Here is a 27214-nt window from a genome sequence, read left to right as displayed (position 1 = left end):
TTGCAAATGCTGGAAAATCGAAGTTAGACAAAAGTGCTGGAGAAACTCAGCGGGTGCAGCAGCATCTATGGAGTGAAGGAAATAGGCAACGTTTCGGCCCGAAACGTTGCCTATTTCCTTCGCTCCATAGATGCTGGGAGGGGAGGGGGGGGGACTCGGTGGGCCGAAGTGCCTCATTCCACGCTGTACCTCAAAAAAAAAAAAAACTGGCCCGATTCTGTTCCTATCCCTGGTTCTGATGGAGTTCGGTGAATGACACTCCTCTTGATAGACCAAAGCCCATCGTAACTGAAGACCACAAAGAGGCTGCTAAACACTTTAACTCCCCCTCCCATTCCCACACTGACCTTTCTGTCCTGGGCCTCCTCCATTGTCAGAGTGAGGCCCGGCGCAAATTGGAGGAGCAGCACCTCATATTTCACTTGGGCAGCTTACACCCCAGTGGTATGAACATTGACTTCTCCAACTTCAAGTAACCCAGGCATTCCCTCTCCCTCTCTCTCTATTCCTCCCCCACCCAAGTTGCACCAGCTTCTCGTTTTCACCCAACAAACAGCTAACAATGGCCTGTTTCCTTTATCATTGTTACTTTTTTTGCATGTCTTTCATTCATTTGTTCCCATATCTCTCTACATTGAGGGTTCCCAACCTGGGGTAAATTTCCCCCCTTGGGGGGTCAATTTCGCCTACCCAGGGGGTAAATTTGTTGATTCTGGATTTGTACATATTTTTTTCTCGTTGACTTGACTGTGTTTGGTTCTGGTTCACCGGTATCTGTTCATCATTAGTCCTTCATAAATAAGTGAAATAACATTGTTACGTGCTATTAAAGTTGCCCGGGGTAAACGGGACGAAAGAAGTTGCAAACACCTGGTGTAGAGGGTCGTGACTCGAAACGTCACCCATTTCTCCTCTCCAGAAGTGCTGCCTGTCCCGCTTAGTTAAGCCCCTGTCCCGCTTTCACGACCTAATTGGCGACCTCTGCCGAGTTTGCCCTTGACTCGCACTCGCAGCATGGTCGCCAGGAGGTCGTAGTTCACTCTTCCTCATGCTTGTGAGTGGTCTCCGCGTACTCGTGGCCTCGAGTAGGCCGCGGTGTATTTTTCAGCCAGATAAAAAATGTCCACGAGTGGGAATAAAAGGTCGGCATGGAAAAAATTGATACTTTTTACTCGTAGGTAGGTTGTGATGGTAGTCGTAGGTCGGTAACTGGCCCGAGAGAAAAAAATGTAAAGATGACATTTTATCATGTGATCATTTCCACTTGTTGCTAGTCCTAGTTGGTCTTGGGTGTAGAAGACTGAGGTCATAGACATGGCCCTAGGAGGTCTTTTACTTCGGCGAGTCAACAGGACCTTGACATTTTTACAACTCGTCTGGGGTCTTCTAAACTCGTGGATTAGGTCGTCCAAGTGGGCCAGGCCCTTTGCTCCAGCACTCTGTCTAACAAAGAGAGTGACCACATCTGGAGTATTGTGTGCAGTTTTGGTCCCCTAATTTGAGGAAGGACATTTTTGCTATTGAGGGAGTGCAGCTTAGGTTTAAAAGGTTTATTCCCAGGACGGCGGGACTGTCATATGCTGAGAGAATTGATGTGTCTTCACTAAGGAGGACACAAACAATCTTCCTGATCTAGTAGTGGCCAGAGGATCTGGGGTGACAGAGGAACTGAAGGAAATCCACATTAGGCAGGAAATGATGTTGGATTGACTGATGGGACTGAAGGTTGATGAATCCCCAGGGCCTGATGGTCTGCATCCCAGAGTACTTAAGGAAGTGGCACTAGAAATCGTGGATGCATTGGTGATAATTTTCCAATGTTCTACAGACTCAGGATCAGTTCCTGTGGATTGGAGGGTAGCGAATGTTATCCCACTTTTTAAGAAAGGCGGGAGAGAGAAAACAGGGAACATTATAGACCAGTTAGCCTGACACCGGTAGTGGGGAAGATGCTGGAGTCAATTATAAAAGATGAGATAGCCGCACATTTGGATAGCAGTAACGGGGCCGGTCCGAGTCAGCATGGATTTACGAAGGGGAAATCATGCTTGACTAATCTTCTCGAATTTTTTGAAGATGTAAATAGGATAATTGACAAGGGAGAGGCAGTGGATGTAGTGTACCTGGACTTTCAGAAAGCATTTGATAAGGACATTCTTGCTATCGAGGGAGTGCAGCGTAGGTTTACAAGGTTAATTCCCGGGATGGCGGGACTGTCATATGCTGAGAGAATGGAGCGGCTGGGCTTGTACACTCTGGAGTTTAGAAGGATGAGAGGGAATCGCATTGAAACATATAAGATTATTAAGGGCTTCGACACACTAGAGGCAGGAAACGTGTTCCCGATGTTGGGGGAGTCCAGAACCAGGGGCCACAGTTTAAGAATAAGGAGTAAGCCTTTTGGAACGGAGACGAGGAAACATTTTTTCTCACAGAGAGTGGTGAGCCTGTGGAATTCTCTGCCTCGGAGGGCGGTGGAGGCAGGTTCTCAGGATGCTTTCAGGAGAGAGGTAGATAGGGCTCTTAAAAATAGCGGAGTCAGGGGATATGGGGAGAAGGCAGGAACGGGGTACTGATTGGGGATGATCAGCCATGATCACATTGCTGGCTTATTGTCTTTAGTTTATTGTCAGGTGGTGCTGGCTCGAAGGGCCGAATGGCCTACTCCTGCACCTTATGTTTATTGTCTATTAAATTAGTCAAGTGGGACGGGAAGTTGTTCGTGGAATGAAGTCATTGTTTGTTCTTGGAGCTTTGTAACGCAATGTGTTTAATGATCGCTACTTGAACGATTTATGAGTCAGTGGGTTGGGAATGGGTGGGCGTTCTTGAATAGAAACATAGACAATAGGTGCAGGAGTAGGCAGTTCAGCTCTTGGAGCCAGCACCGCCATTCTATATAATCATGGCTGATCATCCACAATCAGTACCCCATTCCTGCTTTCTCCCCATATCCCTTGATTCCGTCAGCCCCACGAGCAAAATCCAACTCTCCCTCGATCCATAGTCTACGTTTATTGCCACGTGTATCGAGGTACAGTGAAAAGCCTTTTTGTTGCGTGCTAACCAGTCAGCGGGAAGACAATACACGATTACAATCGAGCCGTCCGCAGTGTACAGATACAGGATAAAGGGAATAACGTATCGTGCAAGGGAAAGCCAGGAAATCCTGATCAAAGATAGTCCGAGGGTCACCAATGAGGTCAATAGTAAATAGACAATAGGTGCAAGAGTAGGTCATTCGGCCCTTCGAGCCAGCACCGCCATTCAATGTGATCATGACTGAGCCTTTGTCAGAGTATTGAACAAGTTGGGAGGTTTAGTTAGTTGAGTTTAGTTTATTGTCAGGTGTACCGAGGTACAGTGAAACACTTTCTTTATTGCGTGCTAGTCAGTCAGCGGAAAGACTACAAATACACGATTGCAATTGAGTCATCCACTGTGTACAGATACACGATAAAGGGAATAGCGTTTAGTCCGAGATAAATTCCGGTCAAAGATAGTCCGAGGGTCTCCAATGAGGTAGATGGTAGCTCAGGACCGCTCTCTTGGTGTTGGTATTATGGTTGATAGAATCTGTAGTACCTTGTATCTCACTTTAAGAATAACGGGTCGGCCATTTAGGACTGGGTTGGGGGAAAAACGTTTTCACGCAGAGAGTTGTGAATCTGTGGACTTCTTTGCAAAAGAAGGTAGTGAAGGCCGATTCACTGGATGTTTTCAAGAAAGCGTTAGATTTAGCTTTGCGGCTAAAGGAATTGAGGGATTATGGGGAGAAAACAGGAGCGGGGTACTGATTTTGGATGATCAGCCATGATCATATTGAATGGTGGTGCTGGCTCGAAGGGCCGAATGGCCTACTCCTGCACCTATTGTCTGTGATTCCTGACATCCTTACTGATCACAAATTGATCTTTTTCTATGTTTTTAAGTTAAAAAAAAAATGCTTGCTGTGTAGGCTCTCAGACAGAAAACCCGCAATGCACAGCTCGATTTAACTTGTGTGAGTATGTAGATATCATTGCAGTTTAACATGGAGAGGATTTAGTTGGTCACAATACACAATCTATGCTGGTTATTTACAGAACGGCACAGGGCAGGGAACAGACCATTGGCTCATAAGGGATAGGAGAAGGATGAGGCCATTCGTCCCATCATGTCTACTCCGCCATTCAATCGTGGCTGATCTATCTCTCCCTCCTAACCCCATTCTCCCCATAACCCCTGACACCCGTACTAATCAAAAATCTATCTATCTCTGCCTTAAAAATATCCACTGACTTGGCCACTGCCTTCAGGTGATAGTAATGAACTTTAACCTGTGGAAAGCACAAACTTTAAGATGGAACTGCAGATGCTGGTTTAAACCGAAGATAGTCATAAAGTGTTGGAGTAACTCAACGGGACGGGCAACATCTCTGGAGAGAAGGAATGGGTGACGTTTCGCAACGTCGTGTGGATAAATGTGAGGTTATCCACTTTGGTAACAATAACAGGAAGGCAGATTATTATCTAAATGGTGTCAAGATGGGAAAAGTGGAAGTACAACGGGATCTGGGGGTCCTTGTTCATCAGTCTATTAAAGTAAGCGTGCAGGTACAGCAGGCAGTGAAGAAAGAGAATGGCATGTTGGCCTTCGTAACAAGAGGAGTTGAGTACAGGAGCAAAGAGGTCCTTCTGCAGTTGTATAGGGCCCTGGTGAGACCACACCTGGAGTATTGTGCGCAGTTTTGGTCCCCTAATTTGAGGAAGGACATTCTTGCTATTGAGGGAGTGCAGCGTAGGTTCGCCAGGTTAATTCCCGGGATGGCGCGACTGTCATATGCTGAAAGGATGGATCAGCTGGGCTTGTACACTCTGGAGTTTAGAAGGATGAGAGGATATCTTATTGAAACATATAAGATTATTATGGGTTTGGACACGCTAGAGGCAGGAAACGTGTTCTCGATTTTGGGGCTCAGTTTTTCCCGCTCAGTTTCTCCAGCATTTTTGTCTACCCAGAATCTGGAGGTGTGCGTTTTTGCGCTTCTGCGCCTCTTGGAAGGTGTGAGAAGAGGGAGATTCATCCTTGATGATGCTGCTGGCCTTGCCGAGGCAGCGTGAAGTGTAGATGGAGTCGATGGAAGGGAGGTTGGCTTGTCTGATGGCCTGGGCTGCGTCCACAATTCTCTGCAACTTCATGTCTTCGGAAGTGATAGAAGCAGATTTAGTACATTCGGCCCATCAAGTCTACTCTGCCGTGGCAGATCTATCTCTCCCTCCTAACCCCATTCTCCTGCCTTCTTCCCATAACCTTTGACACCCGTACTAATCAAGAATCTATCTATCTCTGCCTTAAAAATATCCACTTCACAGCCTTGTGTGGCAAAGAATTCCACAGATTGACCACCCTCTGACTGAAGATATTTATAGACAATAGACAATAGGTGCAGGAGTAGGCCATTCAGCCTTCGAGCCAGCACCGCCATTCAATGTGATCATGGCTGATCATCCCCGACCAGTACCCCGTTCTTGCCTTCTCCCCATATCACCTGACTGCGCTATCTTTAAGAGCCCTATCTAGCTCTCTCTTGAAAGCATCCAGAGAACCGGCCTCCATCGCAGGTTCTCTGGAGGCAGTGAATTCCACAGACAGATTTCTCCACATCTCCTTCCTAAATGAACGTCGTTTAATTCTGAGGCAGTGACCCTCTGGTCCTAGACTCTCCCACTAGTGGAAACATCCTCTCCACATCCACACTATCCAGGCCTTTCACTGTTCGTTAAGTTCAGCACGGATATTGTGGGCCGAAGGACCTATTCCTGTGCTGTTCTATGTTCTATAAATAACCAGCTGTGACCTTTTGATATTAGGCTAGAATGACATTTGCATGATCTCTCAGTTTAAATTGAACAATGCTCTGTGGTTTTTCTTGGCAAGAATGCCAAGTACAACACAATAATAAACCTTAACCTTGGGTGAAACAAAACCTGCCCTGAACAAATCCATTAGAGTCATAGTCCAAGATTGATACAGTGTGGAAACAGGCCCAGCTTGCCCACGTCGACCAAAATGCTCCATCTACACTAGTCCCACCTGCCTGCGTTTGGTCCATATCCCTCCAAACCTGTCCAATCCATGTACCTGTCTAACTGTTTCTTAAAAGTTGGGACAGTCCCAGCCTCAACTACCTCCTCCGACAGCTCGTTCCATACACCCACCACCTTTTGTGTGTAAAAAGTTGCCCCTCCTATTAAATCTTTTCCCCTTCACCTTGAACCTATGTCCTCTGGTCCTCGATTCCCCTACTCTGGGCAAGAGACTCTGTGCGTCTACCTGATCTATTCCTCTCATTCTTCAGCTCAAAATTAGAGCTAGGCGAATTAGAAACTAAATCTAGCTGCAAATATTTAGTTTTGATCAATTTGCGGCTTATTGTGTTGTTCAGCTCGTCAGAGTTGGATTGTTGAGAAATAGAAAAAGGCCAAAGAGCGGCACGGTGGCGCGGCGGGTAGAGTTGCTGCCTCACAGCGCCAGAGACCCGGGTTCGATCCCGACTACGGGTGCTGTATGTACAGAGTTTGGACCTTCTCCCCGTGACCTGTGTGGGTTTTCTCCGGTTGCTCCAGTTTCCTCCCACACTCCAAAGACGTGCGGGTTTGTAGGTTAGTTGGCTTGGTATAAATATAAATTGTCCCTAGTGTGTAGGATAGTGTTAATATACGCGGATCGCTGGTCGGCGCGGACTCGGTGGGCTGAAGGGCCTGTTTCCTTGTGGGAACTTTAAATTAACCCTCAAAACAAAACCAAAACTTTACCCCGTTTAAAACTAAATGTGCCCTCCACATCATACAGATGACACAAAGCTGGGTGGCAGTGTGAACTGTGAGGAGGATGCTATGAGAATGCAGGGTGACTTGGACTGGTTGGGGGAGTGGGCAGATGCATGGCAGATGCAGTTTAATGTGGATAAATGTGAGGTTATCCACTTTGGTGTCAAAAACAGGTCGGCAGATTATTATCTAAATGTTGTCAAGTTGGGAAAAGGGGAAGTACAACGGGATCTGGGGGTCCTTGTACATCAGTCAATGAAAGTAAGCATGCAGGTGCAGCAGGCAGTGAAGAAAGCGAATGGCATGCTGGCCTTCATAACAAGAGGAGTTGAGTATAGGAGCAAAGAGGTCCTTCCAGTTGTACAGGGCCCTAGTGAGACCACACCTGGCGTATTGTGTGCAGTTTTGGTAGGTTCTCTGGATACTTTCAAGAGAGAGCTAGATAGGGCTCTTAAAACTGGCGGAGTCGGGGGATATGGGGAGAAGGCAGGATCTGGCTTGATTATGCTGGGAGGCAGGGAGAAGGGTATTGATTGTGGATGATCAGCCATGATCACATTGGATGGCGGTGCTGGCTTGAATGGCCGAATGGCCTACTCCTGCACCTATTGTCTATTATCCCCTTTCAGCTTAAAATTAGAACAAGACAATCTACAAAACCACGTCCAGCAGCACTTATTGATAATTGTGATATTTTTGCAGCTTTGTGGGCTGGTTCATCTCTGCACAGAGAGATTGTTGAGAGGCGTTGGAACAGGCTCCCAGCACCGAACGTTTGTTTACACTGTACAATGAAATCTGATGATACGAAAGATTAATACAATGAAGTCAAACACAAGTACAATAAGTAAAGAGAAAAATACTGTGGGAGGTCTGGATGCGCCGCCAGAGGTGGCAGTGGAGGCAGATACGATAGTTGTGTTTACATGGCATTTAGATAGATGCGGGGTTATGGATCAAGTGCAGGCTGAGGAGATTAGTTTATCTTCGAACCATGTTGGATGTTGATAGTAGTGGCCGACAGCCTGTTCGTGGGTTGTATGTGCTGTTCTGTGTTGTGTTTGTGCTCTATTTAACTGCACAGAACACACAACTCGGGCTTTAGGCCGGCACGGTGGCGCAGCGGTAGAGATGCTGCCTCACAGCGCCAGAGACCAGGGTTCGATCCTGGCTGCGGGTGCTGTCTGTACGGAGTTTTTGTACGTTCCCCCCGTGACCTGCGTGGGTTTTCTCCGAGATCTTTGGTTTCCTCCCACACTCTGAAGACGGGCAGATTTTCAGGTTAATTGGCTTCGATAAAAATTGTTAATTGTCCCGTGTGTGTGTGCGTGTGCGCGTGTGCGCGTATGTGTGTGCATGTGTTTGTGTGTGTGTGGTCGGCCGGCCAGCGAGGACTCAGTGAGCCGACAGGCCTGTTTCCGCATTGTTTCTCTAAGTTTAGTAAACTTAGACCAAACTCAACAGTGGATTTAATCGGCCCTCTGTAAATTGCCCCCATTGTGTGGGGAGTGGATGAGAAAGTGGGATAACATAGAACGGGTGATCGATGGTCAGCATGGACTCGGTGGGGCCGAAGGGCCTGTTTCCACTCTGTATCTTTAAAACATCTCTAAGAACACGGGCTTGTGTACGTCAACTGACTTAAGCTGGATAATTGGATCATTGCTTGAGATTCAGGTTGATATAACTAGTTCTGTAGGGTTGCCGCTTAGTCCAGCTGTCCTTCTGATAAATCACTTCACCCTTTCCAAAGGCTGAAAATCCTTTGCAGTTTATTGTCACGTGTACCGAGGTACAGTGAACAGCCTTTGCTGCGTGCTATCCAGTCTGTGGAAGGGATAGTCTGAGGGTCTCCAAAGAGGTAGATAGTAGTTCAGCACTGCTCTCTGGTTGTTTAAGAAGGAACTGCAGATGCGGGAACAATCGAAGGTAGACAAAAAGCTGGAGAAACGCAGCGGGTGAGGCAGCATCTGTGGAGCGAAGGAATGGGTGACGTTTTGGTTCGAGACCGTTCTTGTGCTCTCTGGTTGTGGTAGGATGGTTCAGTTGCCTGATAACAGCTGGGAAGAAACTGTCCTGAATCTGGAGGTCTGCGTTTTCACACCTCTATACCTTCTTGCCATAGGTGGAGTCATAGAAATACATTCTTGCCATAGAGGGAGTACAGAGAAGGTTCACCAGACTGATTCCTGGGATGGCAGGACTTTCATATGAAGAAAGACTGGATAGACTCGGCTTGTACTCGCTAGAATTTAGAAGATTGAGGGGGGAATCTTATAGAAACTTACAAAATTCTTAAGGGGTTGGACAGGCTAGATGCAGGAAGATTGTTCCCGATGTTGTGGAAGTCCAGAACAAGGGATCACAGTTTAAGGGTAAGGGGGAAATCTTTTAGGACCGAGATGAGAATTTTATTTTTCACACATAGTGGTGAATCTGTGGAATTCTCTGCCACAGAAAGTAGTTGAGGCCAGTTCATTGGCTATATTTAAGAGGGAGTTAGATGTGGCCCTTGTGGCTAAAGGGATCAGGGGGTATGGAGAGAAGGCAGGTGCAGGATACCGAGTTGGATGATCAGCCATGATCATATTGAATGGCGGTGAAGGGCCGAATGGCCTACTCCTGTACCTATTTTCTATGTTTTGCCCGATGGGAGAGGGGAGAAGTGGGAGTAAACGCGGGGGGTGAGACTGGTCCTTGATTATGCTTCTGGTCTTGCCGAGACAGCGTGAGGTGTAGATGGAGTCAATGGAAGTGGAGGTTGGTTTGTGTGATGGTCTGGGCTGCGTCCACAATTCTCTTCAATTTCTTGCGATCTTGGATGGAGCTGTTCCCAAACCGTGCTGTGATGCAACCCGATAAAATGCTTTCTGCAACGCATCTGTAGAAGTTGGTGAGAGTTGTCGGGGACATGCTGAACTTCTTGAGCTTTCAGAAGGAAGTAGAGGCGTTGATGTGATTTCCTTTCAGGAAGGGGAAGTTTAAAACACAAAGTATTTACATAGAAATTAAGCAGAATAGACCCTTGTAAATACATTTAAAAATAGCACTGACTTTGAGGTTGAAAGGCAAATACTATTGTCGGGTTTGTACTGAGCTGGTCTTGTTTTTAACATATCATGACCGTTTGACGGCACTGGGCCTGCACTCGCTGCAGTTTAGAAGGATGAGGGTTGACCTCACTGAAACTTACCGCCTAGTGAAAGGCCTGGATGGAGTGGATGTGGAGAGGATGTTTCCACCAGTGGAAGAGTCTAGGGCCAGAGGGCCTAACCTCAGAATAAAAGGATGTACCTTTAGAAAGGAGATGAGGTGGAATTTCTTTAGTCAATGGGTGGTGAATCTGTGGAATTCATCGCCACAGATGGCTGTGGAGGCCAAGTCAGTGGATATTTTTAAAGTGGAGATTGACAGATTCTTGATTAGTGCGGGTGTCGGAGGTTACGGGGGAAGGCAGGAGAATGGAGTTGAGAGGGAAAGATGGGTCGGCCATGATTGAATGGCAGAGTAGAATTGATGGGCCGAATGGCCTAATTCTGGTCCTGCGACATACAAACTTCATACTGGGCAGCACGGTGGCGCTGCAGTAGAGCTGCTACCTCGCAGCGCCAGAGACGCGGGTTTGATCCCGACTACGGGCGCTGTCTGTACGGAGTTTGCACGTTCTCCTCATGGCCGGTTTTCTCCGGTTTCCTCCCACAGAACAGTGCTGAACTACTATCTACCTCATTGGTGGCCCTCGGACTATCCTTGACCGGATTTTGCTGGCTTTACCTTGCACTGAACATTACTCCCTCATTGTGTATCTGTACACAGTAAATGGCTCGATTGTGATCATGTATTGTCTTTCTGCTGACTGGTTAGCACGCAACAAAAGCTGTTCGCTGTACCTCGGTACACGTGACAAACTAAACTGATAAACTGCTGTGGGAGAGGAGAGAGATTTTGACTGAGACGAGGCATTGGAAGCGAGTGGATGAATAAAAGGTGGATTTAGCAGTAAACCTCCCGTTCTTTGTCACTGGTACAAAGGAAAGTTCCAGCCAGGAATGGCAGCGTTATTCAATGCCTTTCACAGAGTAATGTTTATGTGTTTTGGATCAATGGAATTCTTTTCCAATGTTGTAATGTGGGGAACTGCACGCGGTGTGTCTGATTTGCCTGCAGGCAGATCCTGCAAACTGCAATGAGTTTGCAAACAAAATCTATTTTTAAAGTTGGTGCATGGTAAAGTTCGACATGATAAGATATATCGGAGAAAGCCCTGAGAGTCACAGAGTGATACAGCTTGGAAACGGGCCCTTCGGCCCAACTTGCCCACACCGGCCAACATGTCCCACCTACACTAGTCCCACCTGCCCCGCGCTTGGTCCATATCCCTCCAAACCCGTCCTATCCATGTAGATGTCTAACTATATTTTAAATTAGTTTAGTTTAGAGATACATTAATTTAGTTTAGTTTAGAGACGCATTCATTTAGTTTGGAGCGGAAACAGGCCCTTCGGCACGCACACACACCCACACACTCCAAGCCGATTAACCTACAAACCTGCATGTCTTTGAAGTGAGGGAGGAAACGGAAGATCTCGGAGAAAACCCACGCAGGTCACGGGGAGGGCGTACAAACTGAGTACAGCATCCATAGTCAGGATTGAACCCGGGTCTCTGGCGCTGCATTCGCTGTAAGGCAGCAACTCTACCGCTGCGCCACCGTGACTTCTAAATTTTAGGATAGTCCCAGCCGTCTGATCTTTGCACAGCTGCAGCCACTCGGAGATGGGCAGTTCCATAAGTCATAGGAGCAGAATTAGGCCATTCGGCCCATCAAGTCTACTCTGCCATTCAATCATAGAAACATAGAAAATAGGTGCAGGTGTGGGACATTCGGCCCTTCGAGCCAGCACCACTTGAATTATGGCTGATCTTTCTCTCCCTCTCAACCCCATTCTCCTGCCTTCTCCCCATAATCCCTGACATCCATACTAATCAAGAATCTATCCATCTCTATCTTAAAATCCTCTCTACATCCACTCTATCCAAGCCTTTCACTACTCTGTAAGTTGCAATGAGGTGTGCCCTCATTCTTCTAAACTCCAGTCAGTACAGGCCCAGTGCCGTCAAACGCTTCATTTTACCTTTAACATAGAAACATAGACAATATGTGCAGGTGGGAGGCCATTCGGCCCTTCGAGCCAGCACAGCCATTCACTATGATCATAGCTGATCATCCACAATCAATAACCTGTGCCTGCCTTCTCCCCATATCCCTTGATTCCACTAGCCCCTAGAGCTCTATCTAACTCTCTTTTAAATGAATCCAGTGATTTGGCCTCCACTGCCCTCTGCGGCAGAGAATTCTACAAATTCACAACTCTCTGGGTGATAAAGTATTTTCAGTTTTAAATGGCCTCCCCTTTATTCTTGGACTGTGGCCCCTGGTTCTGGACTCCCCCCAACATTGGGAACATTTTTCCTGCATCTAGCTTGTCCAATCCTTTTATAATGTTATATATTTCTATAAGATATCCTCTCATCCTTCTAAACTCCAGTGAATACAAGCCCAGTCTTTCCAATCGTTCATCGTATGACAGTTCCGCCATCCCGGGGATTAACCTGGTGAACCTACGCTGCACTCCCTCAATAGAAAGGATGTCCTTCCTCAAATTAAGAGACCAAAACTGCACACAATACTCCAGATGTGGTCTCACCAGGGCACTGTACAACTGCAGAGAGACCTCTTTACTCCTATACGACAATCCTCTCGTTTTGAAGGCCAACATTCCATTCGCTTTCTTTACTTTAGAAGTTGGGATGTCTAGAAACCAGCAGTCAATAGACAATAGATGCAGGAGTAGGCCATTCGGCCCTTCGAGCCAGCACCACCATTCAATGTGATCATGGCTGATCATCCCCAATCAGTAACCAGTTCCTGCCTTCTCCCCATATCCCTTAACTCTGCTATCCATAAGAGCCCTATCTAACTCTCTCTTGAAAGTATCCAGAGAAACGGCCTCCACCGCCCACTGAGGCAGAGAATTTCACACACTCACAACTCTCTGTGTGGAAAAATTGTTTCCTCTTTTCCGTTCTAAGTGGCTTACCCTTATTCTTAAACTGAGGCCCCTGGTTGTGGACTGTCCCAACATCGGGAACATGGTTCCTGCATCTTCCGTGTCCAAACCCTTAACAATCTAGATACTTTCAAGATAGCTAGATCGAGCTCTTAGAAATAGCGGAGTCTGGGGAAATGGGGAGAAGGCAGGAACGGGGAACTGATTGGGGATGAATCAGCCATAATAACATTGAATGGCGGTGCTGGCTCGAAGGGCCTACTCCTGCACCTATTGTCTATTGAGTCTGCGCTGACCAGCGATTCCCGCACACTAAACCCTATCCTACACACACTGGGGACAATTTGCAATTTTTACCAAAACCAACAAACTACTTCTTTAGTGTGGGAGGAAACCGGAGCACCCAGAGAAAACCCACGTGGTCATGGGGAGAACGTACAAACTCCGTGCAGGCAACACCCGCGGTCACGATTGAACCAGTGTCTCTGGCGCTGTAAGGCAGCAACTCTCCCATTGTGCCCTGATGCTGCCTGACCCGCTGAGTTACTCCCGCACTCTGTGTATTTTTTTGTAAACTAACATTTGCAGTTCCTTGTTCCTGCATTTTAAAAAATATATATAATTACAAAAACAAAACTTGCTGCTTATACGACTTCCTGGGGGAACTCCCAAAGTTTAGTTTAGTTTAGACTTTAGAGATACAGCGCTGAAACAGGCCCTTCAGCCCACGGAGTCCACACCGATCAGCGATCACCGCACACTAACACTATCCTGCACACACTAGGGGCAATAAGAAGGGGAATGCAATGCTAGCATTTATTTTGAGGGAACTAGAATATGCAAAGCAGGGATCTAATGCTGAGGCTCTATAAGGCCCTGGACAGGTCGCATTTGATGTATTGCGAGCAATTCTGGGCACCATATCAGAGGAAGGATGTGCTGGCTCTGGAGAGGGTCCAGGTGAGGTTTACAAGAATGATCCCAGGAATGAGTGGGTTAACATATGATCAGCGTTTGATGGCACTGGGCCTGTACTCGCTGGAGTTTTGAAGGATGAAGGGGGGGGTGCCTCATTGAAACTTGGTGAATAGTGAAAGGCCTGGATTGAGTGGATGTGGAGAGGATGTTTCCACTAGTGGGAGAGTCTAGGACCAGAGGTCACAGCCTCAGAATTAAAGGATGTTTTTCCAGGAAGGAGATGAGGAGGAATTTCTTTAAGAAGGAACTGCAGATGCTGGAAAATCGAAGGTAGATAAAAATGCTGGAGAAACTCAGCGGGTGAGGCAGCATCTATGGAGCGAAGGAAATGGGCAACGTTTCGAGTCGAGACTCTTCCTCCGTCTGAAGAAGGTTCTCGACCCGAAACGTTGCCTATTTCCTTCGCTCCATAGATGCTACCCGCTAAGTTTCTCCAGCAATTTGTCTACCTAGAAATTTCTTTAGTCAGACGGTGGTGAATCTGTGGAATTCTTTGCCAGAGACGGCTGTGGAGGCCAAGTCGGTGGATATTTTTAAGGCAGATATAGATAGATTCTTGATTAATGCCGGTGTCGGAGGTTACGGGGAGAAGGCAGGAGAATGGGGTTGAGAGGGAGAGATAGATCAGCCATGATTGAACGGCGGAGTAGACTTGATGGGCCGAATGGCCTCATTCTGCTCCCATCACTTCTGAACTTGTGACCTACAAACTGCACGTCGTTGGAGTTGGCGAGGAAACCGGAGCATCCGGAGGAAACCCACGCAGGTCACGGGGAGAACGTACAAACACTGTACAGACAGCGCCCGCAGTCAGGATTGAAGCCTGGTCTCTGGCGCTGTAAAGGCAGCAACTCTACCGCTGCGCCACCGTGCCCCTGGGGTCAGGCAGAATCACTAGAGAACGTGTCTCAGACTGGGTCAGAAGAGAGGTCCCGACCCGAAACGTGTCCTATCCGTGTAGTGTATTAAATCATGAGCGGAATAGAGAGAGTCTCTTGCCCAGGGTAGTGGAATCGAGGACCAGCGATAATAGGTTCAAGGTGAGGGGTAACGTTTTCACACAGGTGGGTGTATGGAATGAGCTGCCGGAGGAGGTAGTTGAGGCTGGGACTATCTCAAACGTTTAAGAAACTGACAGGTACATGGATACATTGGAGGGATAATGACCAAAAGCAGGCAGGTGGGACTAGAGTAGCTGGGCCATGTTGGTCGGTGTGGGCAAGTTGGGCTGAAGGGCCTGTTTCCACACTGTATCACTCCATGACTATGACTCTGTCAAGGTTCGGCAACCCACGGCCCCCACGGGCCGAATGCGGCCAGTAACCAAAAATCATCCGGCCCGCATGCGGATTTTTCCCCCCCGTAATGATCCGGATCGCGGAGCTCTGTCTGTAGGGCATCCTGCGCAAAGCCGCCAGCACGGCCGCGCAACGTCTGTGAACACGTTTAAGAAAGAACTGCAGGTGCTGGAAAAATCGAAGGTAGCCAAAAAAATGCTGGAGAAACTTAGCGGGTGGAGACATGCCGGAAGATTTAGGAGGGCACATCATCCGAGGACGTACACTCCATTGAGTATAAATGGGGATCCTGTGGATAGGGTGGTTACACAAAAAAGCTGGAGAAACTCAGCGGGTGCAGCAGCATCTATGGAGCGAAGGAAATGGGCAACATTTCGGGCCGAAACCCTTCTTCAGACGGATAGGGTGGATAGGGTGAACTGTTTTAAATATCTGGGAGTCCACCTCTCCGAGGATATGACATGGGCATCACACGCCTCAGTACTCGTGAGTAAGGCAAGGCAGCGCCTTTACCACCTCAGGCAATTGAGGAAATTCAGAGTGTCTCCGAGGATCCTCCAGTGCTTCTACGCAGCGGCGGTGGAAAGCATCTTGTCCGGGAACATTACCTTCTGGTTTGGGAATTGCTCTGCCAAGGACAAGAAGGCTCTGCAGAGAGTAGTGCGTTCGGCCGAACGCACTATGGGAACTTCACTTGCCAACCTGCAGGAACTATACAATAGGAGGTGCAACTCCAGAGCAAATAAAATCATGGGAGACCCCTTCCACCCCTGCAACGGACTGTTCCAGCTGCTACGGTCAGGCAAATGCCTCCGTTGCCATGCGGTGAGAATGGAGAGGTTGAGAAAGAGTATCTTCCCAGAGGCCATTCGGACTGTAAACGCCTATCTCACCAGGGACTGACTCTACTGAACGTTTTTCTTTCCATTATTTATTATGTAAAAGAATATGTGTGTTATGATTGTGTTTATAGTTTGTTTGGTTGTTTGTCTTCTGCACAAAAGTCCGCGAGCATTGCCACTTTCATTTCACTGCACATCTCGTATGCGTATGTGACGAATAAACTTGACTTGACTTGACTTGACATGCGAGGATTGCGCTGAGTTTCTCCAGCATTTTTGTCCCCCTTCTGTGAACACGTGATTTGATGCCTGCCATCCAGGGCGGGATGGGGGCGGGATCCATGTGTCCACGTGATAGATGTGTATAAGGGGGAAGACTCGGCTTGTACTCGCTAGAATTTAGGAGATTGAGCGGGGGATCTTATAGAAACTTACAAAATTCTTAAGGGGTTGGACAGACTAGATGCAGGAAGATTGTTCCCGATGTTGGGGAAGTCCAGAACAAGGGGTCACAGTTTAAGGATAGAGGGGAAATCCTTTAAGACCGAGATGAGAAAAACATTTTTCACACAGAGAGTGGTGAATTTGTGGAATTCTTTGCCACAGAATGTAGTTGAGGCCAGTTCATTGGCTATATTTAAGAGGGAGTTAGATGTGGCCCTTGTGGCTAAAGTGGTCAGGGGGTATGGAGAGAAGGCAGGTACAGGATACTGAGTTGGACGATCAGCCATGATCATATTGAATGGCGGTGCAGGCTTGTAGGGCCGAATGGCCTACTCCTGCACCTATTTTCTATTTTTCTATGTTACGCATGATAGATATGCCCCCCCCCCCCCCCATCCGCTCACAGACGTGCATCCCGGCACCTATGCAGAACAAGGTTGCCTGACCCTGCTCAAGTTGTTCAGGGACATGCTTGTCACCGTCTTTTTTTGAAAGTCAAAATCTGCAGATCCTTTGTGCCTGTGATCTAATGAACAAGAACTAAACCACGGTGTATGTTCTCTCCGCAGAGATGTGGTACTGGGTCTTCCTCTGGGCGCTCTTCTCCTCGCTCTTCCTGCACGGAGCCGTTGGCCTCCTGATGTTCGTCATGCTCCAGAGGCACAAGCAGGGCAGAGTCATCTCAGTGGCGGCCGTGGTGGTGGGCTTCCTAGCGTCCATCACCGGAGGAATGATCACAAGTAGGTCCCTGTGACGAGGGGTGACGAGAGCGCGCACCGCGACTGTAATAGAGACCAGGCAAAACCTTTTCACCCAGAGGGTTGTGAGTCTGTGGAGTTCTCTGCCTCGGAAGGCGGTGGAGGCCGATTCTCTGGATGCTTGATGGGCCGAATGGCCTATAGACAATAGACAATAGGTGCAGGAATGGGCCATTCGGCCCTTCGAGCCAGCACCGCCATTCAATGTGACCATGGCTGATCATCCCCAAACAGTACCCCGTTCCTGCCTTCTCCCCATATCCCCTGACTCCGCTATCTTTAAGAGCCCTATCTAGCTCTCTCTTGAAAGTATCCAGAGAACCGGCCTCCACCGCCCTCTGAGGCAGAGAATTCCACAGACTCACAACTCCATGTGTGAAAAAGTATTTCCTCGTCTCTGTTCTAAATGGCTTACCCCTTATTCTTAAAATGCGGCCCCTGGTTCTGGACTCTCTCAACATCGGGAACATGTTTCCTGCCTCTAGCGTGTCCAAACCTTTAATAATCTTTTAATTTATAATAATTATAATTTATATAATATTGATTATATTGACCATTATAATAATCTAATTAACCCTACCAGCCTCCAACCTCATCGTTCCCCAGCCCCGCACAGCCCGATTTTACCTTCTCCCTAAAATCCACAAACTTGACTGTCCTGGAAGACCCATTGTCCCTGCCTGTTCGTGCCCCACCGAACTCATCTCCACATACCTTGACTCCATCCTATCACCCTTGGTTAAATCCCTCCCTACCTATGTTCAAGACACCTCAGACACTCTCCGTCGTCTCCGCGCATTCCACTCTCTAGGCCCTCACCCCCTCATCTTCACCATGGACGTCCAGTCACTCTATACCTCCATCCCCCACCACGATGGTCCCAAAGCCCTCCGGTTCTTCCTCGACCAGAGAAGCAACCTATACCCAGCCACTGACACTCTCCTCCGCCTAGCGGAGTTGGTCCTCGCCCTCAATAACTTCACGTTCGACTCCTCCCATTTCCTCCAAACACAAGGCGTAGCTATGGGCACACGCATGGGCCCCAGCTATGCCTGCCTATTTTTCGGTTACGTCGAGCAATCCTTGTTCAATACATACCAGGGCTCCATGCCCGACCTCTACCTCCGCTACATCGACGACTGCTTTGGTGCCACCTCCTGCACCCGCACACAACTGACTGACTTCATCCACTTCACCACTAACTTCCATCCGGCACTCAAATACACCTGGACCATTTCCGACACTTCCCTACCATTCTTTGACCTCACTATCTCCATTGCAGGTGATAGACTTCTGACCGACATCCACTATAAACCCACTGACTCCCATGGCTATCTGGACTACACTTCCTCCCACCCTGCTTCCTGTAAGGACTCCATTCCCTAGTCCCAATTCCTCCGCCTACGCCGCATCTGCTCCCAGGATGAGGCGTTCCACACCAGGAAATCTGAAATGTCCTCATTATTCAGGGAACGGGGGTTCCCCTCCTCCACCATAAATGAGGCTCGCACCAGGGTCTCTTCCATACCCCGCAACACTGCTCTCCCTCCCCATCCCCCCACTCGTAACAAGGGCAGAGTTCCCCTAGTCCTCACCTTTCACCCCACCAGCCGTCACATACAACAAGTAATCCTCCGTCAGTTTCGCCATCTCCAACGTGACCCACCACTCGCCACATCTTCCCATCTCCCTCCATATCTGCCTTCCGCAAAGACCGCTCCCTCCATAACTCCCTTGTCAATTCTACCCTTCCCTCTCGTACCACACCCTCCCCGGGCACTTTCCCTTGCAACCGCAAGAGATGCAACACTTGTCCCTTTACCTCCCCCCTCGACTCCGTTCAAGGACCCAAGCAGTCATTCCAGGTGCGACAGAGGTTTACCTGCATCTCCTCCAACCTCATCTATTGCATCCGCTGCTCTAGATGTCAGCAGATCTATATCGGTGAGACCAAGCGGAGATTGGACGATCGTTTCGCCGAACACCTCCGCTCGGTCCGCAATAACCAAGCTGACCTCCCGGTGGCTCAGCACTTCAACTCCCCCTCCCACTCCGTCTCCGACCTCTCTGTCCTGGGTCTCCTCCATGGCCACAGCGAGCAGCACCGGAAATTGGAGGAACAGCACCTCGTATTCCGTTTGGGGAGTCTGCATCCTGGGGGCATGAACATCGAATTCTCCCAATTTTGTTAGTCCTTGCTGTCTCCTCCCCTTCCTCAGTCCCCCTGCCATCCCCCAGCCTTCGGGCTCCTCCTCCTTTTTCCTTTCTTGTCCCCGCCCCCGATCAGTCTGAAGAAGGGTTTCGGCCCGAAACGTTGCCTATTTCCTTCACTCCATAGATGCTGCTGCACCCGCTGAGTTTCTCCAGCTTTTTTGTGTACCTTTAATTGAAAAAGCTACTTATCTTAACTCTTAACCAGGTTCGCTTCTTAATAAACAGACACCACACAAACTGTTTGGTAGACCAGTTCAAAACTTTACTTAACATCGGCCGATGGAAGGGAGGGAGAACTCCAGTCAAGTGACCAACACAGACACTTGACTGTGCTCAGCCACCTTCTCTTAACAACAGAATTACATTGCCTTAAATAGGGTATTTTTTTGTCCCCTTATCACATTCCACAGACATTAGTCATGGTCAGAGGTACTGGAAAAGGTTTCCACAGAATGCATCACATCAAACCTTTTTTTTTACATGGTACAAGATATACTAAAAACATTGGCCATTTGCCTTATCTCCAAATAGACCACCCTAGCTCTTTTCGCTGCTTCCTCTGTCATTTGGTCCCTCATAAACATAGGTCATTTGTTTACAAAGATGTGACTGTCTATTTCTCTCTTCCTTTATTGCCTCCTCCCCCATAAACATTGGTCATTTGGTTTATGGCATCTTACTTTCAAAGATATCTCTCTAGCTCCTTCACTTGGGAGACAATGTTATCTCACACAGCCCGCAACTCGAGGAAAGCCTAATTTGACACTAAATATAAGCTATAAGCTAGCCCAGAAGCCAATTTAATATCTTCTTATATTTTTAACTAAAATTCGGCTTCATCATAATAATCGTATATGTTTCAATAAGATCCTCTCTCATCCTTCTAAACTCCAGAGTAAATTGTCCCTAGTGTGTGTAGGATAGTGCTAGTGTGCAGGGATCGCTGGTCGGAGTGAGCTCAGTGGGCTGAAGGGCCTGTTTCCGCGCTGTATCTCTGAACTATGCCTTCTAGTCTTTGACACTTCCACCCTGGGAAGAAGGATCCGACTGTCTTTTGTGTTTTCAAAGGGTTTTCCGATATATAATGCAATTAAAAATATGACTGCAAAAAGTATTCAGCTGGGGAAAAGTTTGTCAGCTGTAGTGGTTTAATTATTTTAGTTTTCTTTGGAGTGTGGGAGGAAACCGAAGATCTCGGAGAAAACACACGGCGGTCACGGGGAGAACGTACAAACTCCGTACAGGCAGCACCCGTGGACGGGATCGAACCCGGGCCTCTGGCGCTGTGACGCAGCAACTCAAACCACTGCGCCACCGTGCTGATTTGCGCTTGTAAATTTATTTTTGCAGCTGATTTAATCTGCATATTTTTCAGTTCCTTTTATTCCCCTTGTGATCAAACAACTTCTCTTTAAATGCATCTGTGATATTCGATTCCACTGCTCCAAGCGCTGGTGAGGTCTACATTTTGACCACCGTGTATAAAATATAGTTTCTGCTGAATTCACTCTTCAGGGGATCGAGGGTGGTCACGGTAGAGCAGCGGTAGAGTTGCTGCCTTACAGCGCTTGCAGCGCCGGACACCCAGGTTCGATCCCGACTAGGGGTGCTGTCTGTGCGGAGTTTGTACATTCTCCCCGTGACTTGCGTGGGTTTTCTCTGAGATCTTCAGTTTCCTCCCACACTCCAAAGACATGCAGGTTTGTAGGTTAATTGGCTTGGTAAATGTAAAAAATGTTCCGTGTGTGTGTAGGATAGTGTTAATATGCGGGGATCGCTGGTTGGCGCGGACCCGGTGGGCCGAAGGGCCTGTTTCTGCGCTGTATCTCTAACCTAAGAGCAGCTTTAACTAAACCTACGAGTAGAAAAGTATTGATTTTTTTCCATGGCAACCTTTTTTTACTCGCGGGCATTTTTAAACATGTTGATAAATACGCCGTGACCCAGCTGAGGCCTCGAGTACACGGGGACAACTCTCGAGCATGAAGGAGAGTTACAAAGACCTCCTCGACCATGCTGCGAGTACGAGTCAAGGGCAAACTCGCCAGAACTCGTGGATTTTCTCACCCAAGTGGGACAGCCCCTTTCACACTATCCCACACACACTAGGGACATTTTACTATGATACATCCGCCAATTAACCTACAAAACTGCACGTTTTTGGAGTGTGGGAGGAAACCGGAGCACCCGCAAAAAACCCACGCAGGTCACGAGGAGAACGTACAAACTACATACGGACAGCTTCCGCAGTCAGGATCAAACCCAGGTCTCTGGCGCAGTGTGGCAGCATCTCTATCGCTGTGCCACCGTGCTGCCCTAAAGAGTCACTGCCTGTACCTAGAGTCAAACCCGTGCTGTCTGAGTTAAAATCAGGAAACCTAACCACTCGACCATATGGAAGATGGGAGGTTCCTGATTAGTATGGGTGTCGGGGATTATGTGGAGAAGGCAGGAGAATGGGGTTGAGAGGGAAAGATAGATCAGCCATGATTTCAGTTTCAATTCAGTTTAGTTTATTGTCACGTGTACTGAGGTACAGTGAAAAGCTTTTGTTGTGTGCTAACCAGTCAGCGAAAATACAATGCATGATTACAATCGAGCCATTGACAGTGTACAGATACGTGATATGGGAATAACGTTTAGTGCAAGTTAAAGCCAACAAAGTCCGATCAAGTATAGTCCGAGGGTCACCAATGAGGTAGATAGTAGTTCAGCACTGCTCTCTGGTTGTGGTAGGATGGTTCAGTTGCTTGATAACAGCCGGGAAGAAACTGTCCCTGAATCTGGAGGTGTGTGTTTTCACACTTCTGTACCTCTTGCCCGATGGGAGAGGGGGGAAGAGGGAGTGGCCGGGGTGCGACTGGTCCTTGATGATGCTGCTGGCCTTGCCGAGGCAGCGTGAGGTGCAGATGTAGATGGAGTCAATGGAAGGGCGGAGTGGACTTGATGGGCCGAATGGCCTTCTTCCAATAGGCTCGGCTATTAACCAAATAAAACCCCGGTATTTTCAAATTTGGGATGTGAAAGGGATATTTCTAAGGTGGAGCATGGCAGATTGTCGATTAGTACGCATGTCAGTGGTCATGGGGAGAAGGCAGGAGAATGGTGGTACGGTGGCGCAGCGGTAGAGTTGCTGCTTTACAGCGCTTGTAGCGCCGGAGCCCCGGGTTCCATCCCGACCACTGGTGCTGTCTGTACGGAGTTTGTACGTTCTCCCCATGACCTGCGTGGGTTTTCTCCGAGATCTTTCGTCTCCTCCTACATTCGAAAGGTATGGTTAATTGGCTTTGATAGAAAAGTTAAAATTGGTGTGTGTGTGTGTGTGTGTGTGTGTGTGTGTGTGTGTGTGTGTGTGTGTGTGTGTGTGTGTGTGTGTGTGTGTGTGTGTGTGTGTGTCTGTGTGTGTGTGTGTGTGTGTGTGTGTCTGTCTGTCTGTCTGTCTGTCTGTCTGTCTGTCATAGGTGCAGGAGTAGGCCATTTGGCCCTTCGAGCCAGCACCGCCATTCAATGTGACCATGGCTGATCATCCCCAATCAGTACTCCGTTTCTGCCTTCTCCCCATATCCCCTGACTCCGCTATTTTTAAGAGCCCTATCTAGCTCTCTCTTGAAAGCATCCAGAGAACCGACCTCCACCGCCCTCTGCGGCAGAGAATTCCGCAGACTCACCACTCTCTGTGAGAAAAATTGTTTCCTTGTCTCCGTTCTTACCCCTGGCTTACCCCTTATTCTTAAACTGTGGCCCCTGGTTCTGGACTCCCACATCATCGGGAACATGTTTCCTGCCTCTAGTGTGTCCAAGCCCTTAACAATCTTTACTCTGCCCCTACAACAATAATGAATGAATGTATGAATAAGTTTATTGGCCAAGTATTCACATACAAGGAATTTGCCTTGGTGCTCTGCCCGGTAAGTGACGTATGAATTTATGATCGTATGTTCCGCTCTGATAACTTACGGATGTTGTCTTTCCGCTTGTGCAGGCGCGGCGGTGGCTGGAGTGTACCGAGTGGCTGGGAAGACCATGGTGCCTCTCGAAGCTCTGGTCTTTGGTGCCGGACAGACTGTACTCACCGTGGTCATCTCGTTCTCCCGGATCCTCGCCACCCTATAAGGGCCGAGCTCCTCCCCCCCCCCCCCCCCCGACGACCCGGCAAGCATCTCTCCTCGACGCGGGGAGAAAACGAGAAGCGTGAAAGACCAAAGTTTATTTTTGACGGGGCGATGAGAGGGCGCGAAGGGGCAAGGCGGGCGGAGGAAGCGGCAGCTGTTGTTTAATGTGCCCGCCCGCGCATGCGCGCCCTCTGCCTACGTGGATGGCGTGAAGATTACTAACAAGCCTGTGAAGCCTCGGCGAGAAAATAACCCTGTCCAGTCACCAATCGCACTGAACAATAGTGGTGACTGATACACACTGGTGTGACTGCACTCTGATGCAAACCTTGCAGGGATAACAATAGCATTGTGCCAAACACGAACATTTTTTAATACGTTATTTTTTTTTTTTGCAAATGTGAGCTGTGCCCTGTGCAAAGATTCAACTCTTCTGTGAGAGGGGGGAGAGGGGAGGGTTATTTACAAGTGCATATTCATCAGATCTCAAGCCTTGCATACCTTCCTTGTTTTGCCATTTCTCCGTGTGTGTGTGTGTGTGTATATATAGTGTCGGAAGGAACCGCAGATGCTGATTTACGGACACAAAGTGCTGGAGTAACTCGGCGGGTCATGCAGCGTCTCTGGAGAGAAGGAACGGGTGACGTTTCGGGGTCGAGACCCTTCTTCAGACTGAGAGTCGGGGGAGAGGGATGAAAAGGTTCCGAACAAAGCCCACGGCCAACAATGAACCATTGTGGGCTCCACTTTTCCTTGATCACCGTTGATTTTTTTTTGCAGATTTCCCATTCTTTCGTACTGTATCTCTGTCTAAGTCTCTCATTTCCCTTTCCCCAATGACTCTCAGTCTGAAGAAGGGTCTCGACCCGAAACGTCACCCGTTCCTTCTGTCCGGAGATGCTGCCTGTCCCGCTGAATTACTCCAACATTTTGTGTATAGTGTATAGTATTTGTTACATTGATGACTAAAAATTGCAGTTGAATTAATACTTTGCCATTATTACCATTTGCTGCTTTTACATCCTAAAGACCAACCTTCCTCTCTGTTCGTTATTGCTCCACACTGTCTCAGTTCAGTTTATTGTCACGTCCACTGAGGTACAGTGAAAAGTTTTTGTTGCCTGCTAACCAGCCAGCGGAAAGACAACACAAGATTGCAATCGAGCCATTCGCTGTATATGGATATCATAGTTAAAATAAGAAACATTGCTGTGTGGGGCCCGAGTGATTTAAGAGTGCGGTGCTGCGGTAGAGTCGCTGCCTCACAGCGCCAGAGACCCGGGTTCGATCCTGACTACCAGCGCTGTCTGTACGGAGTTTGCACGCTCTGTCCCCGTGACCTGCGTGGGTTTTCTCCAAGATCTCTGGTTTCCTCCCACACGTCGAGGTTTGTAGGTTAATTGGCTTGGTATATAAATGTACAATTGTCCCTGGTGTGTGTGTGTAGGGTAGAGTTAATGTGCGGGGATCGCTGGTCGGCACTGACCCGGTGGGCTGAAGGGCCTGTTTCCCCACTGTATCTCTAAACTAAACTGAGGTAAAAATCAGCTTCCGTGCCCAGCACGCAATTGCCAGGCAAATGGCCGCCTGTGTTGGACGCCATCTTGGAAGCGTCGTAACCCAGAGCAACCGGTTACTCAACTGCACTCTGAGGGTGTTTTATTTTTTCTCTGATAAAGAACTACTTTGTCTACAGCGGAGAGCATGGCCCGGTAAATCCCAGCATTGTTTATCAGGCATGTGGAACAGTTGTACACTGCTTTTTACTTTTAAACCACTGCATGTCAATAGCCGGAAATGGGGCGGCAGGGTGGTGCAGTGGGTAGAGCTGCTGCCTCACAGCACCGGAGACCCGGGTTCGATCCTGAGTACGGGTGCCGTCTGTACAGAGTATGTACGTTCTCCCCGTGACTTATGTGGTGCTCCAGTTTCCTCACACCCCCCCCCCCCCCCCAAAGATCTACAATTCTGTAGGTTAATTGGTTTTGGTTAAATTGTAAGCTGTCCCTAGTGTGTGTATGACAGTGCCAGTGTGCGGTGTTCGCTGGACAATAGACAATAGGTGCAGGAGTAGGCCATTCGGCCCTTCGAGTCAGCACCGCCATTCAATGTGATCATGGCTGATCATCCCGAGTCAGTACCCCGTTCCTGCCTTCTCCCCATATCCCCTGACTCCGCTATTTTTAAGAGCCCTATCTAGCTCTCTCTTGAAAACATCCAGAGAACCAGCCTCCACCGCCCTCTGAGGCAGAGAATTCCACAAACTCACCACTCTCTGCGCGAGAAAAAGTGTTTCCTCGTCTCCGTTCTAAACGGCTTACTCCTTATTCTTAAACTGTGGCCCCTGGTTCTGGACTCCCCCAACATCAGGAACATGTTTCCTGCCTCTAGCGTGTCCAAACCCTTAATAATCTTATATGTTTCAATGAGATTCCCTCTCGTTCTTCTAAACCCCAGAGTGTACAAGCCCAGCCGCTCCATTCTCTCAGCATATGACAATCCCGCCATCCCGGGGATTAACCTTGTAAACCTACGCTGCACTCCCTCACTAGCAAGGGCCTGTTTCCGCGCTGTATCTCTAAAGTAAACACGAACGTTATGGTAGATTCGTGGAAAAACTAGGAACACAGGAGGAAAACAACTCAACTATTGAAAGTTGAGAAAAATGTTTACAACCTTACAAATACCATTTCAATGCGTAAATGGGTTGAATAAACAGTATTGCATTTTGTAATCATGTTCTAATTTTTGGGGGCGCTATTTTCTTTTTCCTAACATTCAATGTGGTACAGCCAGGTTTTTAATTGGTGCAATGATTGATATCATCGGAAACTTGGAGTACTCCAAGAAACTTTTTTTTTCCAAGTTGATGCTTTTGGAAAACTGATTCCTTTAAGCACTTGAAGTTATTTTTTGGGGTTTTTTTTTTTTTTTTTTTTTTTTTTTTTGGAAATTTGTGTACGTTTGAAACTATTTTTTGGGGAAGAGAACAAAAAAAATGGAATAAAAGAAGCTTTGTTATTGATCCGGAGCGTGTGAGTCTTTCCATGACATTGCCACGGTGTTTGGGGATGATCAGCCATGATCACATTGAATGGCTCGAATGGCCGAATGGCCTACACCTGCACCTAGTGTCTGTTGTTTGTGCTTTAATATGTCAATAGACAATACGTGCAGGAGTAGGCCATTTGGCCCTTTGAGCCAGCACAGCCATTCAATGCAATCGTGGCTGATCATCCACAATCAGTACCCCGTTCCTGCCTTCTCTCCAACCCCTGACTCCGCTATCTTCAAGAGCCCTATCTAGCTCTCTCTTGAAAATATCCAGAGAACTGGCCTCCACCGCCCTCTGAGGCAGAGAATTCCACAGACTCACAACTATGTGTGGAACAAGTGTTTCCTCGTCTCCGTTCTAAATGGCTTACCCCTTATTCTTAAACTGTGGCCCCTGGTTCTGGACTCCCCCAACATCGGGAACATGTTTCCTGCCTTTTACATTTATACCAAGCCAATTAACCCGCAAACCTGTACGTCTTTGGAGTGTGGGAGGAAACCGAAGACCTCAGAGAAAATCCATGCAAGTCACGAGGAGAACGTGCAAACTCCGTACAGACAGCACCCATAGTCAGGATCGAGCCCGGGTCTCCAGTGCTGCAAGCGCTGTAAAATTGCAGCAACTCTACC

General features: G+C 48.1%; 1 protein-coding gene across 1 annotated transcript in view; it reads left to right on the top strand.

The window, feature by feature from the left end:
• tmem170b (transmembrane protein 170B) overlaps positions 1–26466 on the top strand; it is a 30855-nt gene extending 4389 nt beyond the window's left edge. The window contains exons 2-3 of the mRNA XM_055653963.1: positions 17016–17186; positions 23401–26466. Coding sequence (XP_055509938.1) covers positions 17016–17186; positions 23401–23531 — 302 coding nt within the window. The 3' untranslated portion in view covers positions 23532–26466. The remainder of the gene's footprint in view (positions 1–17015; positions 17187–23400) is intronic.
• Positions 26467–27214: the final 748 nt, after the last annotated feature.

Source organism: Leucoraja erinacea, chromosome 2, assembly GCF_028641065.1.
Source record: "Leucoraja erinacea ecotype New England chromosome 2, Leri_hhj_1, whole genome shotgun sequence".
Lineage (NCBI taxonomy): Eukaryota > Metazoa > Chordata > Chondrichthyes > Rajiformes > Rajidae > Leucoraja > Leucoraja erinaceus.
This window is presented reverse-complemented; position numbering and strand designations above follow the sequence as displayed.